Source organism: Acinonyx jubatus, chromosome C2 (genome assembly GCF_027475565.1).
Source record: "Acinonyx jubatus isolate Ajub_Pintada_27869175 chromosome C2, VMU_Ajub_asm_v1.0, whole genome shotgun sequence".
Classification (NCBI taxonomy): domain Eukaryota; kingdom Metazoa; phylum Chordata; class Mammalia; order Carnivora; family Felidae; genus Acinonyx; species Acinonyx jubatus.
This window is the reverse complement of record NC_069384.1, coordinates 155,086,475-155,107,537: the sequence shown is the minus strand read 5'-3', so window position 1 is coordinate 155,107,537 and position 21,063 is coordinate 155,086,475. Positions and strand designations below refer to the sequence as shown.

Below are 21,063 nucleotides of genomic sequence, written 5' to 3'. Positions count from 1 at the left end.
AAAGGTGCATTTCCAAAATGTGTCCAGGAACTTATGTCCAATAATTGCTTATGAATATGTGCATTCTATTTATGCGATTTTTACCACTTATGCACCAGGAATACTTGTGATGACCAGTGGTCCGGAAGAAAATTTTAAACACTTAAAGTGAGATTTATAGTCACGGGAACTTGTTTAAACTTTTAAATTTGCATTTATTAGCATATTATTAAAGTATGACCATGATTGACACTTTCAGGCTGAAAAAAAATTATTAGTATAAAATCCTTTGGGAGAAAAGGCAAGAAAATATGATTTCAAAGAGGAGAAAAAAGAAAAAACATAAAATTGTTACTATTAATGAAGAGGGTATCCATCTGCTTCTTAAATAGGTGATGGGGGATATCACATCCCTGTGGTATTTCCTGGACATCTTCAAAAGAGTGAGCCAATAGTTTATTTTTAGTATTTACACTATGGTAATATGCAATATCTACAGTAAGCTAGAAGATACATTTTCATAACTACCTAATTTATGGTGAAGGTTTTTAAATATTTTATTTTAAAGTTTATTCATTTATTTTGAGAGAGAGAGAGAGAGAGAGCATGCATGGTAGAGGGGGGAAGGCAGAGAGAGAAAGAGGGAGAGAAGATCCCAAGCACGATCCACACTGGTAGTGCAGAGCCCAGTGGGGGCGTTGAACTCATGAACCACGAGATCATGACCTGAGCTGAAACCAAGAGTCGGACACTAACCAACCCAAGGGCCCCCATGGTGAAGATTTTAGATGTCAACATAAAATAGTATGGGAGGGCACATAGCACCCAAACATTTTCAGGGGTATGTAAGCAAAAACGTATTTTAATTGTATAGCACTGTCTTAGGAAGAGCTTTGGTAAATCAGGTTTCTGCAGCAACTGCATTTCTAGCGAGGTTCCATACGTTGGGGCAAACAACCCCCTGGCCACCTGTACACCCCTGAATTCCTTGTCAAGGTGAGATCCTGCTTCATGCGAGTGAGGCTTTCCTCTTGATCAGGATGGCACATTGCCATGCATTTGTCGGAAAAGCAAAGGCTCTGTAATGATGTTGGGTATTAACATGTCTCGTATTACTAAATGCATTTACCTAGAAGTCCCACTGCAGGGCTGCTGTACTCGCTCTGGGGGGGGCTCAGAGGTGTGAGTGTTTGCTGTGGACAGTGATCTGTCAGATCATGTCAGCTCCTGGCTTCCCCCGGCTTCCCATCACACCCTACCTGACAGCGAAACAAAGCCCTAATTCAAAGGCAAAATTTATTTGCACTCGTCGTCATTGAAAGATGAAGCACTAACCAAAATTCTGTCTCGTATTTTACTTAACTTGTTTGTTTGTTTGTTTGTTTGTTTTTAATGTTTATTTTTTGAGACAGAGAGAGACAGAGCATGAATGGGGGAGGGGCAGAGAGAGAGGGAGACACAGAATCGGAAGCAGGCTCCAGGCTCTGAGCCATCAGCCCAGAGCCCAACGCGGGGCTCGAACTCACGAACCGTGAGATCGTGACCTGAGCTGAAGTCGGACGCTCAACCGACTGAGCCACCCAGGCGCCCCTGTTTGTTTGTTTAAAGGGAGCTCTGTGCCCAATGTCTGGCTTGCTCTCATGACCCTGAGATCAAGAGTTCCATGCTGTACTGACTGAAGCAGTCAGGCGCCCCTCCCTGTCGCATGTTATTTTAAAAGAAGAAAACAGCCTAAAAGATTTTAAGTCCCTTTGGGCTTTTTTCTTAAGCCATAGATGTGATTCTGTGATTCATATCACCTTCTAAGAAAACGTGATTCTGGTGCTGATTTTGCTATTAAGGTTCTGGAGGGACAGAAATGTCCTACAGGTTTTGACTCCGCATATCTCTCAAATGCCTTAATACAGGACATTCCTAGCCAGCTCGCACTAGAGATGATCTTAAATTCACGTGTGTGTGGCTCAGATGTCTCCGGTCCATCGAGTGGACAGGGGTGGTGAGTGCTGTGCTCGGGGTTCCTTACGGCCTGGAACCACAGACCAAGTAGAAGCGTTCCTCTCTCCACTATACTGTGTTGAAATCACGATCTGAAAATCTGACCTGGGACGGAGGCTGGACGGTGGAGCCTGTGGCAGCTGCCCCTCTCCTGTCCCCCCTCGTGCCGGCCCGGGCTTCGTGGTGTGGTCACCACTGCAGCACGGGCCACACAGGTCCACGCTTCTGTCAGTTGAGACAGACATTTGTGTTACGTTGCCTGTTGAGCCTCACTGTGCAGAGGTCCCGAGAAGCCCGGGAGGTCCTAGATAGGAAAGGTCGCCCATTTAATGCTTTTCAGAAACTCAGATGAACTGGCACGTCTTCAGTTTACTCGCTGAACTATTGACATTTCTAGGATGTAGAATTTGTCTTCTCTTTCTTTCAACTGACATTTAACGATCTGCTTTGTGAACAAGTAGAGCCTAACTCACGGGGCTCTGCCCGTACATCAAGGGCAGAGAGGGCTTCTGCTGTGTCCTCTGGTCAGTCAGTGGGCCCCAGGTCAAACTGGAGTTATTGAAGACATATTTTGGAATAAATCTCATTAATGCCTACCTAGCCCATCCCTGGGCTCTTTCACTGTTAAGTGACCAGAAATCGACTGTAAAATTGTCAACAGAAATTATTACTTTTGAATAATTAGTATTTTATGTTTAATTTACATTTGAATCACTACTTTTCAATTCAGGTTCTCATTCTGCGGACAAAACGTGACTGAGAAATTTCAGTCTGTTCTTAAATTGGGCAGTGCATCTTGAATGGAGAAGTTTAGATAAAGACACATGTGCCTGGGCCCCACACCTAAAGAGTCAGATTCCCTAGATCTAAGGTGGGGCCCAGGCGCCTGCATGTAAAAAACCCCTCCTACTGCTTTAGTGCCCGCCCCCCCTGCCCTAATCCTGAATCCCCAGCAAAGATAGATCCCAAGCATGTTCCGGGGAGTGCCAAGAGCTAGCAAGGTCTGGGCCAGGGTCTGCCACCATAAATGAGGCAGATGGCCTCTTTGCACCTCAGTGTTTTGTTTTATGAAACGAAGAGCTGGATTGCGTGCTCTGTGCGAAGGCGCAGAAATGTGCCATTTTGCCCAGCGCTGTTCTACTGCGGGAGCCCTGAAGCCGTTTGCAGAAGTGCTCTGTGCACGGTGGCTGTTCCTCTTGCCGTGGTGGGAGGGGACGGGAAAGGAGAGGTGCCGAGGGCAGGTCCTTCGTGGGGGTCACATAGGAACCTGTGGCATTTCTGAGCACACAGGCGGGTCAGATGTACGCGAAGGTGAGAGGCAACTGGAGAACCTAAAATGGCTTGCTCTGCAGACAGAATTCTCAGAGAGTCAGGCTCCAGTCGGTAAGACCTTTGCAAGAATTCCAGAGAGTAGATATCATCCTTGCGACGCCCTTTTGTTTCTTTTCAAATTGACGTGCTCATTCTCGGTAATTTTGAGATTTAGTTAAAAATAGGAAGGAGCCACTCAGCGTCCTAGAGCACGAGGACCCCGCGTCCTCAGAACAGCTCCCACTTCAACCGGCCTCCGGGCAGCCAGGCGTCCCAGGGCCAACCAGCCACAGAAGCCAGGGCGCTGGGTCCAGACGCAGCTTTTCAGAAAGATGACAGCCTCCGAAATCAGTCAGAACAAGATAAAGACTTCTAAGAGGAGCCCACGATGCTAAGTATGGCCCTCGAGGACCTCGAATCAGGTGTGGGACCCTTGCCGGGCTGGGCCAGCGGCCTCAAGTGCCGTCTCTGTTTCCTAGAGGGAAGTATATTTAAACCCTTTCCGGCACTTAGCAGTCATCTCTGAACTTCCCTTGCCCTGCCTCTGTGCTCTCGAGTTGGGGGTAGGTAAACCTGGCTTCTAAGGGAGAGTTTCGCCGGACTGTTGAATGTGTAGTCACGGGCTGGTGTCCCAGCGTGCGGGTCAGGAGGAAAGGAGCCCGGAGAAAGAACCGGCTTCCGAGAAAGGCACTGGCCGTCGGTGCCGGACGCGGCCTCAGTCCTCAAGGGCAGACGGCCCATCTCCCAGGGCCCCACGCCGGGTGCCGGCCTCGTGGGCTGTGGGGCCTCGAGACCTGGGGTGGCCCCTCCGAGCTGACCTCTCCCCTCCTCCTGTGTTGTCATCTCCCCAACACAGCAAGGCCCTGGGAGGTGGTGTCCACCGCGCATGTTCAGAGCGAGGCTCCGGTGACACACAGCGTGTGTGTGTGTGTGTTGGGGAGGGGAGGGGGGAGGGGGTCGGGAGAGACGAGGGTGGCGAAGCAGGGCAGGGACCCCCTCGAGCTCGGGGGCCCTGTGTCGCCGGGCCAGCTGGGAAGGAATTCTGGGAAACTGGTGCTGTGAAACCGGTTTAGGTGACGCGTCGCGACTCCCCGTTTTCACGGCCCGCACGCAGCTGGGCAGCAGCCGTAGTGGAGGGACTAGCAGGTGCACTGTTGACAGTCCCCAAGCGCCCTGCTTCCTGGCAGCCGGCCACCGCGCACCTCCCTCCGCCCTCAGCTTCACGGGGGAGCACCCCGCTGCGCGTGGCACAGGGGGGTCCCGGTGCCCACCTCTTTGCCTTCCCCCCCACCGCACCCGGCCAGGCGGCTCTTCACCCCTGCGTTCCCTCCTCCGGCACAGGGCCTGACGCCCAGTAGACTCTGAGCACATCTCGGCCCCCTGAAACTGTGTTTGTTGACTCCCACGTAGTTGAGAAGCTAATATATTAAGTAAATGACAAGTGACGTCCTTGGACAAGAAAAGAGGAGCCTTAAGATAGGTCCTCTGGCGAAAATGAAACAGCTGGGTCACATGCCTTTCGGGGATCAGTAGGTAGAGAGTGCACTCCGAGGAATCGGGTCCGAGCACTTCCTCAGGTCCCCATACCGAGCCCTAAGGAAGCCCAAGTTCTGTGCTTCTTCCCCCCAAAGACCGTGCTTGATATCAGCGACAAGGTGGCTCCCAAAAGATGGTAAAATAAACCCAAATCCAGCCAGACAGAATTCTAAAGTCGTTTTTACTTTGCGAGAAGTATCTAGACTCTAGAGCAACCCTCTTCTTACCACTGATGTGTAGACATTTTTCCCCTGCATTTTCTGTTCTCCCTGGAGAAGCTGTAAGGTACACAGAGCCGTATAGACGTTGAAATACGATGCTTCACTAAAGCTCCAGAAAGCCTCTGATCATTTTTGTCTTCTCTAGTAAACAGGGTTGGAATTTGTTACTCATCTCATTCCCCTGGTTTTCTAAGCAAAATTTTAAATTGTAGCTCTTAGTTTTTTCCCCAGATGTAAGAAATCTAGCCAAATGAGAACCAGATCTATTTTTACTTGGGGAATTACCGAACAGGCCAGGAAACAGAATAAAATGTAGCATTTTCCTAGCCAACATGTAGATAAACTGGAAGCACTGTGGGCAGAGGACGCCTGAGAGGACAGTTCTGTTCCACGTGGAACGGCCTCGAGTTCACCGTGCTGCCCAGGTGACACCCTGTGCTTTGACCCTGGCTCACGTTTGTCATCAAAATGTGTCTGCATTTGTAAAGAAAAAAGTTCACCTTACAGCACATTACTTTAGAGATTTCAGAATGCTTACAACCATGTGTATATTTTTTATTTCTGGTATAATCGTATACAGTGTTAGTTTCAGGTGCACAGTGCAGTGATTCGACAATTCTCTGTGTTACTCAGTGCCCATCATGACAAGTGTGCTCTCAATCCCTTTCACCTCTTTCGCCCATAAAAACTATATGTTTTAAAAGAGAAAAATGTATATTCTGGCAAGATAGTAAAAGTTCTAAGAGTTCCAACCTCAGATTCTGTACTAGAATAATAATGATGTTGCCTTGAGGCCCAGCATGTGTGAAAGCAGGCCTTCCTTTTCTAGGAAAATGCCCGGGCTGTTATGAATGCGTCTGTTTACTTATTTTTTAACCAAATATTCTAGGATATTAAAGACTATATTGTCGGCTCACTAAGATCAAAGATATTTGTCCGTGACCACCAGACGAGAAGCTTCTTAGGGACAGGATTACACCAGACACAGATTTTGTATTTGCTGAGTAGGTGAGTCCGTAATTAAATGAACATCACTAGGGTCAAAGCCCCAGCCCTTTGTGCCTTTTTCTGTTACTAAATTCTAGTCTTTTGACTTTGAAATTATCTTCTGCATGTTATATTTGGGATTCAGGAAACCATTATTGAGTATTTACTATGTCAGGAAACCATAGACTTTTTAACTTTTGTTTTTAATTACTAGTAAATTGCTAAAGTAGAAAATATTTAATATAATAAATGGTATTATTTTCCATTGATTTCTATTGCCACAGAACCTCAGGGATATGATTGAATCTTATATCATGCAGTGAATGTAAACCTAAGAGATTGGGCTGAAAATTCAGTGATTGATAGACTAGAAAATTTAGACATTAAAGTAAATCCTTAAGAACAACACAGATTTGCCCCTGTGTCCTGAGAATAGAATACAGAGAACAAGAAATGTTTGGTTTAGGAACTTTTTGAAATACTACCTAATTAAAGGAAAATAATCATTCTACATTAATAATGGCTCTAAGAACATAAATAGTAAATTACACTGAATTCATACATGAGTCATAGTTAAAATACAGATATTAAAATTCAGCAAGTATTAAGTGCATTCTGTGACCAAAACACAAAAATATGAATTATCAGAAATTCCCTATATCATGTAATTGTCCAATGTTAGAGGAAAAATTCTCAATCCTGTCCCAAACCCTGATTTTACAGATTAAGGAAAGGGTCATTAACTGTGGTTGTTAGCTTGCAAGATGGGCCCCAATGTTCCCTGCCTCTCTACTATGTACACCCATTTGAAGTCCCATCCCAATAGGATACTACAGAATAGTGTTAAGTCTCTTCTGAAGCTAGGTCATTACAAATTTATTTATATATAGTTATAAATTTTTAATGACCTAGCTTAATATATATATATATATATATATATATATATATATATATACACACACACACACACATACATAAATAGCATATATATATATATACATACACACACATATATATAGCTTATATATATAGCTTATATATATATATATATACACATACACACATACACACATATATATAGCATATATATGTGTGTGTGTGTGTGTATATGTGTGTATATATATATATATATATGTAATTTGTAATGACCTAGAAGAAGACAGAAGCTATATATATGTATGTCTATATATAGCTTCTGTCTTCTTCTTCCTCTTGGATCATTTGCTCTTAGGAAACTAGCTGCCATGTTGTGAAGACACTCAATGTTGGAGGAGGTCAAGAGGATGTGGTGGCTGGTTGACCCAAGACCTGGACCCTGGGCAGTCAGAGGCTCCTCCCCTGTCCTTGGAATGTCCGTTCTAACCACTACTCCAACCCCAGGAGCCATTTTGGAGACAAAGCCTTGAGAGAATAGTTGTTGAGACCATGTGGACTGTATATATGACCGAATCCCCCTAAGATCTCTCTATAAATTTTAAGATTCTGGTGGGCACGTATGGAGATCTACTCGTCTTGTGGTCACCCAAGACAAACCTCGCATGTAATTGCCCTGCTGCCTACCTGGAGACCACTCCAGGTCTGCCTCTTTTTTCAGGCTCTCCTTGCCCTTTATGTATGGGGGCCAGTTTCAGATTTCACCTGAAGAACCCCCAAGGTTGTGAACCAATACCCAAGCAGCCAGTGGAGAGCCTCAGATGACTAGGAACAACCAAGTGAGTGAACCATCTTGGAAACAGATTCTCTAGTCCAAGGGTGGGCAAACATTTTCTGTAAAGAATCAGGTAGTAAATATTTAAGATGTATAGGCCATACAGTCTCTATCAAAACTACTCAGTTCTGCTGTTGTAGTGCAAAGGCAGCCACGGGTCATACGTGAATGAAAGGAATAGACTGTATCCCAACAGAAGTTTATTTATAAACACAGGCAGTGGGCCAGATATGGCCTGTGCACCATGATCTGTCATCCCCAGCTCTTAGCCTCAGTCGGTCGCTCAGATGACTGCAGCGCCTGCTTCCTGACTGCTCAATCATGAGAGGCCCTGAGCCACAACCACCCGGCTGCTTCCAAATTCCTGACCTACAGAAGGAAGGAGAATGACTGCATGTTGTTTTAAGCCACTCAATTTCGGAGTAATTTGTTAACACAGTAATAGATAACTAATGTACCATAATCCAGGAGAGGAGGCTGGGGACAGATGAACCCAGTTTGACTATGAGGTGCTAATTGTTGAGGCTAAGCGGTAGGTAGATATGGGGATACATGATACTGGCCTCTCCACTCGTGTGTAATAAGTTAAAAGAAAAAAACTGGTAAGTGATCTGTCTGCAATCAGCCCATCACAAAACCACAAAGCCCATGCTGCATACCCGCTCTCTGGCTCTGAAGTCCTGTGTTCTCTCGGCTTCCTCTTTCTGCATAAATAGCAACCAGTATAGATTTGGCTGTTTGCCCAAGTTTCCCCTCAATTCTTTACCACCTTAGTACCTCCAACTTAACATTCAAGATAGTTCTTTGGACCTCGATACCATCGTTCTTGTTGAGCCATCCTGGAGACCGTTGTACCTCTTCCTAGCTCTTTATAGTATGGACTGTAGAGTTGGTCATTCCTGGGGGTGGAGCCTTTGCTCAGGGACCCAGAGTCCTACCTGCATGTGGCCTGGGATAGAACAGTGCTAACTGTTCACATTCGTGTTGAATGCTGCTGCCACCAGAGCACCCGCAAATCCATTATCTTTTTTTTTAAAGAATTTCTTTAATGTTTATTTATTTTTGAGAGAGAGAGAGCACGAGTGGGAGAGGAGCAGAGAGAGAAGGAGACACAGAATCCGAAGCAGGCTCCAGCCTCTGAGCTGTCAGCACAGACGCGATGTGGGGCTCAAACTCACAAAGTGGGAGATCATGACCTGAGCCAAAGTCAGACGCCCAACCGACTGAGCCACCCAGGCGCCCCGCAAATCCGTTATCTTAAGTAATTCTCACATAGCCTCCGAGGAACGGCCTGGCAGGTGTCACTCCAGGATTACATAGGTGAGAAGACAGAGACTCTGAAAGTTTAAATGGTCAAATTAAAGGTGCTGGGTTCAGTGTTCTTGCTTCCTTCCTATACTACTCTGATGCTTCAGGACAAACAGGATTTGACATTAAATAGAATACAGTTCACTTGTGAAGACACAGTGGGTTGGCACATAGTGGGTTCTAAAATGAGTTTAACTTCGCTTTAAAATGCCTCTGAAATTAGAAATTACCCTGAAAGGGTTTTAATTGGCAATGTAAATAACTTAATATATTGATTGTTAGGTCCGTGACATGGATATTTGAAATAACTTGTCTTTTGATACATTGCATTGACTGTATGTTCTCACCTCCCCCCCTGGAATCAGAGAATGAGTCTGGACTATTCTGCTCTCGTAGTTCCCCAGGAAAACCGTGAACCAAGATTCAGTGGTGGATTTTGAATATCTCATGCATTTAAGCAGATGTCTTCGGTGACGCCATTTACAAATGAGAGAAAATGATGTGAATAGGTGAAGACAGTGGTGGGGGAACAAAGAACAGAATAGCAGACCTGGTGAAGTGTCATTGGGTGATGAAATTCAGTTCTAAAGTACATCACCTCCTCGTTCCTTTTTCCTTCCAAAAATCTGTTTAGGGTTGTGTTTTCCTCTCCTAAACATGTGGTTGGAAGGAAATGAATTTTTTTCTCATAAATTTTTGAGTATAGAGTATACAAAGCAGTTACTGTCTGCCAGGTAACTATGTTACCAGGGCTGTAACTTTAAATTCTTGACCTCCCCGCCCCCCCCTCCCCCAAACCAAGCTGGAGGAAAAAAAATCTATTTGTTATTTGGAAAGTAAATGGATCTCAAGATTCTCTCCAATTCTTCATTCAAGTTGCTTAAAGCAGTGTTCGTGTGGGTAGATTTGCAGGCTCTTTTGTTTGAATTGTCTTGAAAAAAAATGAGAGGCATATTTTTAATTTTCGAGTCTGGTTTTACTCACAGGCACGAGAGAAAAGGAACTGCCAAGTGTCTGGGAAACACAGCACCAACGCCTCTCCTCTCCCATGTGATAAATATTGTTTTGGTTAGAAGCAGAATAAAACCAGGTTGCTTTTTTTGACTTCTTGGACTAATGAGTTCGCTCTTTCTTTTTTTTTTTTTTTTTAATGTAAGTTGTAGAAAACCATTTCCAGAGACATCGGTCTGGGCTATTTAAACTTTATTCAGGATAGCTGTGCACAAATCGTTTCTGTGAAAATGACGTGTGATTAAACAGTTACCACCCAGAAACTCGCTAAGGAATTGTCATGTCTATGTGCGTGCCAAAACATTGGCCCTAAATGAAGCATTTTGGTTCCCTGAAGGGTATCAAATATGCCAGGAGCAGAATGGGTGGTTTCATGCCCTGGGTGTTAAATGGCTTTTGGAGTCAGGTATACATGTCTCGGGAAGCCCAGCTTCACTGCTGAGTAACCCTGGGCACGTTACCAAACATCTATGGGCCTCAGTTTCTTCCTCTGTGAAATGGGCGTAATGACAGGAATAACCACACGGGGTAAGCAAGCAGTCGGGTCCGGGCCGGCAACCGAGTCTGAGTCTATTGCTTGTCCACCGTTTTCCACCATAGAGCAGATGGGTATGGATAACAGAATTCTCTGCTGAGTGCAATGTAGAACTTGACCACCGGGAGACAAAAGACTCCTTTTTAATACTCCACCCTTGGAAATGGATGGGTTTCATACGCCACCCTTGGAGGCCTTGCAAAAGAGAAGGAACTGCCTGCTTTGGACATTTACCTACTTTCTGGCCGTGAGCTGTCTCAGATCCCACCCCACCCCCCACCACCCCCACCACCCCACCCTGCCCAAGCTCTGTGGTTCCTTCAAAACGGTTACTCTCCGGGGCGCCTGGGTGGCTCAGTCGGTTAAGCATCCGACTTCGGCTCAGGTCGTGATCTCGTGGTCCGTGAGTTCGAGCCCCGTGTCGGGCTCTGGGCTGACGGCTCAGAGCCTGCAGCCTGCTTCCGATTCTGTGTCTCCCTCTCTCTCTCTGCCCCTCCCCCGTTCATGCTCTGTCTCTCTCTCTCTGTCTCAAAAATAAATAAACGTTAAAAAAAAAATTTAAAAAAAAAAAACGGTTACTCTCCAGCTGTATTTTAACCCAAAACAGGTCATTTTGAAATGCGAGTCAACCAGAACTCATCTGGACTTCAAGTGGATTTCTGGAAATGAAAACTGGGGTCACCTCCCCGGGCAGTGGGCTGCTTTCAGAAATTACAGCAGGCTCTGCTGGGTACTTGCTCCTTCAGTGGCGACATTCACGCGTAGTGGGCTTGAAATAAAGGAGAGCTTAGAGTTTCGAGATCAACATGGTAGGACAGGGCTGCAGGGTAGGGTTCTGTAGAATCTGTGTGCGTAGGTCAGTCACCGTCTTCTTTTCTTCCGCCCCCCCCCCCCCCCACTCCTCATCTCTGTCTCTTCTTCTTTTTTCCTGATTTTCAAGAAAGGAAAAGGCCTACGTGCCCAGAGTGGCCATTCTTTGAATTTTATGTTATCCATACGCCGCCCTCCTTTTAACCTTCATTCTTCATGTTTGGGTTACTATTTGCGTGCACGCTCGCTCTCTCTCTCTCTCTCTCTCTCTCTCCCCCTCTCTCTCCGCTTCATTTCCTTTTAGCAAACTATCCTGCTTTCTCTCCTGTGGATCGTTGCAGATGCTCATTCATGCACCCCTGGTCTCAACCCCTCCCCCGGGATGGCCACAGACTCGTGGCCTGTGCTCTTGGCCAGCATTCCTGCTTGGGAAGCTGTGTGTCAAGGATAAGGGTGACAGCCCTTGTGAAGACTGCCCTCTCTTAGTGGGGGGCTTGGGGTTGAGGGGCTCATCTCCTCTCCGAGTGGCCCGTGCTGGCCAGGCGTTGGTGGGGGAGCCCCTCCAGTGCGGCTGACCCCTGTGGGGCCTGGGAGATATGCGGGCTGCTTTCCTTGTAAGAGCAGAGGTCGGGATGGACCTCATTCAGATCCCGCTGTCAGAGATGCAGCCCGACGCCAACTTAACTCGCTGTCCCCTGAAGAAAACGGCCCGCCCCTTCGATGGTCATAATTAACTCGCCTCTGAACGTTGCCATACCAGATGGCAAACGAGGGGCTGTCTCACCTGGAACCAAGAAGTGCATGCGTCCTAGGGAGGAGAACACTCTCTGTCCCTCCTCTCCAGAAGCCTCTCTCCAGGCTTGGGCTGAGGAAAGTACAAAGTAGGGTGGGAGAAACAGGAACTAAAAGGCTGAACAGTCGAGAGCTCTAACAGAAGCTGCCTCCTGCCAGATCCTGAGTGCAGCTTTGTTCATGGCCCTGCCATAGTAGAGCTTTTGCTTGAGATCATAGTGCACATAATTTTTGTTGTTTCAACAAGGCAGGGAATAAAGACAATTGTTTGCCATTTGTGTGGTCTCTTTCACTTGGTCAAAAAGAGTGCTCTGTGACAGAGGCCCTGAGGTCTAGACAGCACTAGTTTTGAGATAAGCCGCTGATTCAGTGATGCTGGAGCGCCCTGTGGAATGGGGACAGTAACCACAGGAAGTAGGGTGATGCTCCCAAGAGCCAGTCCAGCGCCTGGGCGTCGGCTGTGTTCTCAGCCATCGCCGGTGTCCTGCCCGGGACGGTGGAGACCACCAGGCATCTCGACAGTCACCTCTGCTTGCCTCCTTTAACATATTCTCTTAAAACAACTGCATCAGCATTTCCGATCTGCCCCCAGTGGGAAGCTGTGTGTCACCCACCACCCCCCCCCCCCCCAGGCTCCCTCAGATCCCCGTTCAGACCGCGTGCACTCGGCCAGGGGGTGGCTGAGTGGTAATGAGCTGTCGTCGTTGTGGGGGGGCCGAGCGGGTTCGATTTCCATTCACATTTGGCTATAGGACCTGGCTGTCTTTCATCCCCAATTTCAGGAATGCTTGTGACAGTCCAGACACCCCTGTCTCGTAGAATTGTTTGTTAAAATACGTACGTACATCTTTCCTCTCTGGAACTCGGGCCTGTCCTGCCGACAGACACAGGGTGCGCCAATCAATCAGGTTAACTGTAGAGAGAAAAGAAAAAACTTAGGTTCTCGTGAGTTAATTATGTCTTAACACGGTGGCAGTCTCAGGAAGAAATGGTTGGTTAGCACGTGGCTGATCCCCTTGAAGTTGATTTTTCTGGGAAACAATACGCCAGACACAGTTGTTCCTGAGCTGCAAAATACAGACTCAGGCATCTTCAAATGGTCCTCCATTAGACTTGAAACCATCTGCTTGTTTGCAGCGAAAATACAAATTTTCCACTGTTCTGAGCACTGTGACGGTGGCATCCCTCCAGAGAAAGCACAAACGGGGCCCTGCGGAAGCACTGTCGCCAGCCGGCTCTGCAAGGCACTTCGAGTTCATTTCCACCGATCTGACGAGGGAACAGAGAACCAAAGAAAAATACAATGTCTTTTCAAAATTAAGCTCCCCTTCTCTGATATCCTCCCGGGCTTCCAGAGGATTAAATCGCACTCAATCCGCCTTCATCGAGTTTCCATTTGCATTTAGACTCTCACAGCTGTGAGACCATCGTCAGAATCAGTGTGATCTGCTTTTGAGGGAGAACAGTTAAAATGGGAGGGCGAGTCTCCCTGACAGGAATGTCCCCGGGCTGAAGGTGGTATTACGCGTGGCCCCAGAGCGGGCGTCGCCTCTCTTCGCTTTGCGGTGAAGTCAGATCAGCATCTCCGCCACGCTGTCCAGGGTTCCAAACCCGCCGCCCTGCGGGGTCGCTGCGTTCACGTGGACTAGACCATCTAAACACCTGTTGCCTTAGGCGATAGACATAATCGTTGGAAGAATAATTTGGCCTCAGTGCACACACGCAAAAATGGACACGTGCCAGCTGAAAGACCTCGTCCTGCTGACGTGATGGGACTTTCCATACGGTAACCCAGTGAGAGAGGCGTCAGCTTCTGTGTGCCGTGTTAACAGGATGGCGTCCTACGTCGGAAAGCCATCGGAGGGAAGTTACTCTTCAGACCACGAGGAGTCATAGTCTCTACCTGGAAGTGTTCACAGAAAACCTCTCTTTTCCTAATACAGCACTGTTGTATTCAAAGTGTGTGCAGTGGGCGAGCGTGAATTTTCCGAGTGTTCAGTTAGATGAGGTAAGTGGGACGGAATGGGTTTGGGGACATTACCTTCTTGCCGTTGCATAAATGGCACCCTGCTTGAGCAGGCACATCAGGGTTTTCATATGGGTCCAAGAGCGCATCAGAGTAGTTTAGCATGCTGCAGCCTTGGGATGTCTTTCTCTTTTCTTCTCTTCTCTTCTCTTTCTTTCTTCTTTCTTTCTTTTTAAGAAAATAGGAATAGAGAAAGACTCACAGTATTGTCATCATGAAAGGTTCCATTACAATCCAGGTAACAGGATGCAAATACCCTTGCCCTGCAGAATCAGACATGAGCACAGCAAGAAGAGTTGAATATTTTGTGAAATTATTTCTTTAAATGACAGTAATAGGACATATGTAAAATTACTTAGAGAAAAGGTCTTTTTGCAGTAACTTCGTAGTAAAATACAGTTAAGCACAACTTGTGTACTGTTCTCACGCCCTTTGTTTTACCTTTCGCTCAGCTTCTGTTGGATGGGGAGGAAAAAGCTACATAATCTCATGTAATGTAATACATCTCATTGTGCATCATCAAAGCAATTAGCATGGCAGAAACAACCCCAGCTTCTCCTTGAGCACAAATGAAGGACTCAAATCACTCTCTTCCTCCTCCTGCTTTCCTTTTTAAAGATGGGTCTTCAGGAATAACATGCTGAAAAAAGAGAACGATATTTAAATGTAATATAAAAACTCCCCTTAAAACACTTGAGAGACATTCAGCCTTTATAAGTTTGGTTTTTTTTAATCCGGTATTTTGTTAACATTAACCTCAAGTGTGAAATACAAATTAGATGGGTTAGTTGGCTTTTATCTGACTCACAATTCAGTAATGTAATACGCACATGCTTTTGGACGTTTTTGGTTGTTGTAATGGTTCTTTTGTTGTATATTCAAATTACCCGGTACAATTCACTCCGGTTCCCTGCCGTCATTAGCGATCCGTAACACAAACCGGATTTTACATCTGGGAAAGAAGATTCTGAAAGATACAGATGCGTGGCTATAGGGGAAGTAAGAGCATGCACTTCCTCTTCTCCCCCCACGGCTGTGGCTCCTCAGACTCTGCGTTTCCGCTCCTGTTCCGTGGGTGTCGGCCATTTGGGCAGCGGTGGTGGTGATGTGTGGTTCAGAGCAGCTTCACCAGGGATGTTGAAGAGGTCATAGCGAAGGCAACTCAAAGCAAGAAGAGATTAGTGGACAGCTGCTGCAGCTAGTCAGAAAATAGCTAGGTCCGCAAAGTTCTTCCACTGATCTTGTACCTAGACTCCTCAGCCAGAATGTGGAGGGAAAAAGCCATGAGGAGGGCGACCCGGTCCTGGGCTCGGGACAGGGTGCCCACTGCAGATCGCGGGTTTCGCTCATTCATCCAGCAGACGTCTCGTGTGCCTTGTGTGCGTCTTAAGTAGGGCAGTAAGTAAGACACAGGGCTGTATGGAAGGAGCAGATCTGGAAGGGCTATATATTTGGTGACATTGCAAGTGCTGATTATAATTCTTCAGTTGGCAGACTCTTAAATTATACCTTTGAATTCCTCAGAGGAGCAAGCACTAAGTTGAAAATCAAGCCCACTTTGAAAATCACAGCATATCCTGCTGGTTTCCCTTATGTCTCTATTTTCATTTGGTACTTTAAAAAGTACAGAGACTGTCATTCTGCAGAGCATAAGAACGTAGCTTCAGCCTCTGAGATATAACTAATAGATGAACTATGTTAATAAATCAGTTTTTAGATGAACTGAGATTCTTCTCCATCGTCTGAGAAATCTGTGTGACCAAGAACCGCTCATTAAGGTAACACGCTGTGTTTTTAGGTTTCCACTGCTAGGGTTAGGAATTGAGGTCCCTAACGTGGGATCGTAAATGGTACCGGGACTTGTTTAGGGAAACTTTCTCGTTGGTCAGGGATATGCTGAGGAGTCTGTTAGGGTCTCGCGCGTCTCTGTTCGGGGACTCTCCTGCAGCTCCCCTGACCCTTCCACTCGCCCTGTCACTACCACAGCTTTCTCTCCCCAATACAAACGGAACTCTAGGGGCGCCTGGGCGGCTCTGTCAGTTAAGCGTCTGACTTTGGCTCAGGTCATGATCCCACTCACGGTCCGTGAGTTCGAGCCCCGTGTCGGGCTCTGTGCGGACCGCTCGGAGCCTGGAGCCCCCTTCGGATTCTGCGTCTCCCTGCCCCCCAGTCTCCCCCCCCCCTCCCCCCCCCCCGCTCACGCTCTGTGGCTGTCTCTCAAAAATAAATAAACATTTGGGGCGCCTGGGTGGTTCAGTCGGTGGGGCGTCCGACTTCAGCTCAGGTCCCTGGGTTCAAGCCCGACGCTGTGCTGACCGCTCGGAGCCTGGAGCCCCCTTCGGATTCTGTGTCTCCCTCTCTCTGCCCACCCCTCCCCTCCCCCCACCGTGGCTGCCTCTGCAGCCTCGTCTCCCGGCCAGCCCTCCTCTGCAGCCACACAGAAGCGCACCAGGTTCCCAGGGCACCGCTCGTGCTTTTGCCTCTGCACTTCCTCGTCCCTCTCCTCTCCTGGCTCCTTCCCTCTGCCCACTTGTCTCCCCTGGAAACATTCTCCTCCTCTTTTCAGACTTCTGGGTCTCCACCGCAGCACGGTCATCCTTCGTGCTGCGCGTGATCGTGGTTTACCTACCCGCGTCCTGGAATAGCCAGGAGGGAGCCCGCCTGTTTTCTTAGTACCTAGCTGCTGGTGGTGCACATGAAACGGCGAGCCCGCGCCCCTTGACTGGTGACCCCATACTTGCACGCGTGTTCCCAAAGAAGGTCGTGGCTGCGCCATGGTGCGAGGCAGCAGCATTAACCTTCTGGAGGACCCTTTGAGACAGGCCCTGCCCCTGGGAGTCCGAGAGGTGCCAGGAGGAACACAGGCGCTTTGGGCTCAGAACACCTGCGGTCGTTTGGGCCCTCTCCTTCGGGCCAAGGGACCTTACCCGGTGCTCTAGAATTTACGAGTCCGAGGCCTGGATTCCATCCAGCCTGTGCTCCAGCGCAGAAAAGCCAGGCAAGCTTGGGCAAGTCTCATAACCTCTGCCTCGGTGTCGTCATTGCCAAGCCTGAGGTGTCGGAGCAGGCAATGGCCTCTGGGATTGCTGCAGGGCAGCTCTCCCTGCCGAGACTCGGGGTGCACGCTGTGAGGGGGGGCACCCCCGGGCGGCTCCCGTAGCGTTCGGACGACAGTCCTGTGATCAGTGGCACCATCCTTTAAAATGCCTGCAGCCCCAAAGATGGGGAGAGAATTTGGAACGTGGTAAGTGGCATGTGGTGTTCGCTTCATCTGCTTTGTGCTGTAGAGCTAGCGAGCTTTAACCTTCTCCAAGGATACAGCACACCTCTGAGAGCCACGAGGGAGACGAAGAAGGCGTTTGCTTGGGGGAGAGACTTCAGCACACCCGGCTTTAGAGTGCATTCTGCCTATTTTGACTGTCGTGAGCTGGGAGCCACGTGATTCATCCTGTGAGACCCTCGGTGTCATAAATAACCAGTGCTCCCTCGGCCACAATGCGCGTGCCAGAGACAGCTGCCCATGTGCTGACAACTTACCAGCATTGCGATGTGACTCTTGTTTCAACTTCGCAACGAACAGGGGATGGTGGGTCCTTTCTTGCCTCTGAGATTTCAGCAATAGCTCAGTGTTCAAATAGTGTTCAAAGCTCTGCCTGTGAAAATGCGGTCACAATCAGTTTTAACTAAATACGCCCCCCCGCCCCCCCCCCCCCCGCAAAGTTTTGAAAATGAGTTGAATATGGTGAGTGAAAGCATTTGCAAATATCTCTTTGGATGTTTCCATCGTGTTTCTGAGCAGCGAGGGCTCAGACATGGCGGAGGAGGCCGGACGGGCCCCAGGGGAGCAGGAACCCTAGGCCCCCCTCAGCCACAGGTGCTCTCTGGAGGCCCTTCCAGGAGGTTGCAGAAGATGGCACTGAGTGGTTGCCATGGCAGATGGGATCCTCTCTGCTCCCCTGAGAGCCGCGTTTCTGTAAGGGTGAATGTGTTGCTGTTTACCATGTTGTCACAGTAAGGATCTGGAGTTAGCCTGTCCTTATGCTCTGACCCTGCTCCGGGGCAGGGGGGTGATTCTTTGACTTTGCCCTTTTGCACAGCACACTTTCAAGAGAGGCTAAAATAACTATTCCGCCTTCACTATTGTGACGCCTAGAGGAAATTAGAGCAAAAGTGTTTTTCTCTTCAGGCCCAAAGAAGTAGGTAATTACCTTTGACAAAGCAGCTGATGATAATCGAACACTATCAGATGAATTTGTCAGTAATTAGCGAATGAAAAGTATACATTCTAGGTTGAAATTCTAGGTCTTTGGAAAAAAACCTACAGATCAAAAAGCGTGAAGGAGAAATTTGTCAGTTTCTCATAAATAAACGGAAAGCTTTGAATCTTCATAAAGTTACAACACAGAGGGCTCATAGAAGTCACTGGGTCGGAGTGACCGACCGTTCCTGGGCCACACCCTGGGTGGAAGTGGCCATTCTTACACCCCGCTTGGCCTCCTCCCTGTGAACGGTTCTAGGGGTCCACAAGTACAACACCCTGTTGACCCCGGGGTTCTTTTCAGGTAGGATTGCTTGGAATTAAAGTCTAGAATTCACCGAAGGATAGAGCCATCAAAATCCTGTAAAACCAGGATCGGTGTGTCAGAAAAGCCAAGCAACCCGCAGGAATTTGGATCTGCTCAAGATTGAAAGGATAGGCTCGATCAGCGGGCAGGCGAAAATTGTAGCACAGACTTAAAGCGTGTTTTAAATCTTCACTTACTTAAAACCGTAAAATTTTGGAGATCATCTCTGCTTAACTGCTTCATGTGCTCAGTGCACTGAGAATGTAGCATAAGTGATTTCTGCCTTGGGCACCGTGTCGGTTTTCTGTGGCTTCGTAGCAAACAACCGCACACTTAGTGGCCCAGAACGACACATTTAGTAACTCGCGGTTTCTGTGAGCACAGCTTAACTGGTGGTGTCATCAGAGTTCAACTGGAGAAGGATCTTCAGGCTCTGCAGTCGTGAGCCAGATGCGTCTCCTGTGATAGTGAGTGTCAGGTCCCCATCTTCTTGCCGGCTGTGTGCTGGGGCCACTCTTCAGTCCTCGAGGCCACCCACATTTCCTTCTCGTGTTCCTCTCTGTAGACCTCCGCGGTACGGCAGCCTCCTTCTCTAGTCTCCGACTTCAGGGACAGCCCGCGCCCCTTTTGAAAGGGCTCTCGATTTATTACGGCCAGCGTACTCAGGAGAATCTCTCTTTTGGTTAACTTGAAGTCAGCTTATTCATTACATCCGCAAAATCTCTTCGCCTTCGTCACATAATGCAGCCCATCACGGGAGTGACACCCCATCACCTTTGTCACATTCTGTTGCTTAGAGGCAGGTTCCAGCTCCCACTCATACCCCAGGGAAGGCATCCACGTCCAAAGCATGGATACCAGGAGATGGGAATCGCAGGGGGTGAAACTGAGGGCGCCCCCCACAGGCACCGAAAGGACGAAAGAGAAGAAATCAGTCCCCTGGAGCAGGTTATAAGCCAGTGGTTTGGGAGGCAGAACACGTGTTCGAAGAGGGAGAGGGCGGTGGTTAGCAGTTAAGTTTATAGGTGAGCTGAGTAAGCCTACGTCACAAAGCGTGGCTAAGCTAAAATGTCACCATGCGACTTCCCTTTGCTTGGAACGAGATCAGGGTGTGTGCAGTACTGGGAAAATACTTCTCCACATCTTCTGGGGAGCAGGGCCCTCCCACCCATCAGCACCCCACTCCAGCCCATTCGGTGAGAGGCCACATCTGCTGTCCCTCTCCCACATACCTCGAGCAGCCCAGTCCTCTCGGGCTGCCCTCGGCACCTGGCTGCTGCACCCACACAGGCCGGCCTGGCCCCAAGCTCCCCAGGTGCCCAGATGACCTTTCTCTGCTCCCCTGGGCAGAAACACCCCCCTTAGTAAGGCTCCTCTCACTGGGTATTAGACTGAGCACCAGGTGAGGAGGAAGACTAACCTTCGTGGGCTTTTAACTGACGCCGGCTGGAAGCTGAGCGTCTTTGTGGCTTTCTCCAAAATTCAGAATATCGTGTGGCACCCCTAAGAGTTCCCAGCAGTGCTCGGGGGTGCCTCCGGGCACAGTTTGAGAACCGTGGCTCTTCCCTGTGCGGGATCCCACCCGCACCGGGTACTCGCTGTTTGCGAGGTCCCGTGTCCAGGGCAGGGACAGCAAGGGGAGGAGGAAACATGCCGATGGCGGGCTGGAAGCCTGAGCAAGATGGAGAGCTTTGCAGGCCTGCCTAACCCTGGGTTTGTGCCCAACGCAGCAGTTTGCCCCCAGACAAAACGTGTGTCAGCAGTGCTGTGATGTTTCCTGATAAAACTCCCTTCTGATTTGTCTGGAGCAGAGCTCACGTCCTCACTAGACTGCGGATGGGCTACTGGGGTCTTGTGTCACTGGCTGATTTGCTTTCTGTTCGAGGTTATCAGTTGTCCAGTTATCCTCAGCGAGGACCCCCAGGTGTGTCTTTAGACGAGCTCGAAGAGAAGACACGTGACTGTGTGTCCGTCCTCAACACCCCTCCTTGGGCTGGCTGACAGTCCCCCGTGGAGCTGGTGGGGCACCGGGCAGCTGTGGGATGGAGGGCACAGGTGGAGGGTGAGTCCTTGCTACAGGAGCACAGGAGTCAGAACCCCAGCACGCCAGGAGCCCGTTTACCCAGGAGCCTGTGCGGCCGGCTGTCACTGGCATGAAGTTTTTTGTGTTTTTTTAAAAAATTTTTAATGTTAATTTATTTTTGAGAGAGAGGGAGACAGAGTGCCAGTGGGGGAGGGGCAGAGAGAGAGGGAGACACAGAATGGGAAGCAGGCTCCAG

General features: G+C 48.5%; 1 protein-coding gene across 7 annotated transcripts in view; it reads left to right on the top strand.

The window, feature by feature from the left end:
* ANO10 (anoctamin 10) overlaps positions 1-21,063 on the top strand; it is a 283,614-nt gene that overhangs the window by 220,436 nt on the left and 42,115 nt on the right. The window contains exons 13-14 of one of the 7 annotated variants that reach the window (XM_053221791.1): positions 5,932-6,050; positions 7,624-8,816. The exons of 3 other annotated variants lie outside the window; for them this stretch is intronic. In XM_053221791.1, the coding sequence (XP_053077766.1) occupies positions 5,932-6,050; positions 7,624-7,690 (186 nt within the window). In that variant the 3' untranslated portion in view covers positions 7,691-8,816. Of the gene's footprint in view, positions 1-5,931; positions 6,051-7,260; positions 7,563-7,623; positions 8,817-9,441; positions 9,713-21,063 lie in introns of those variants that run through there. 3 more of the 7 variants (XM_027040519.2, XM_027040521.2, XM_053221792.1) reach the window with 3 other exon arrangements.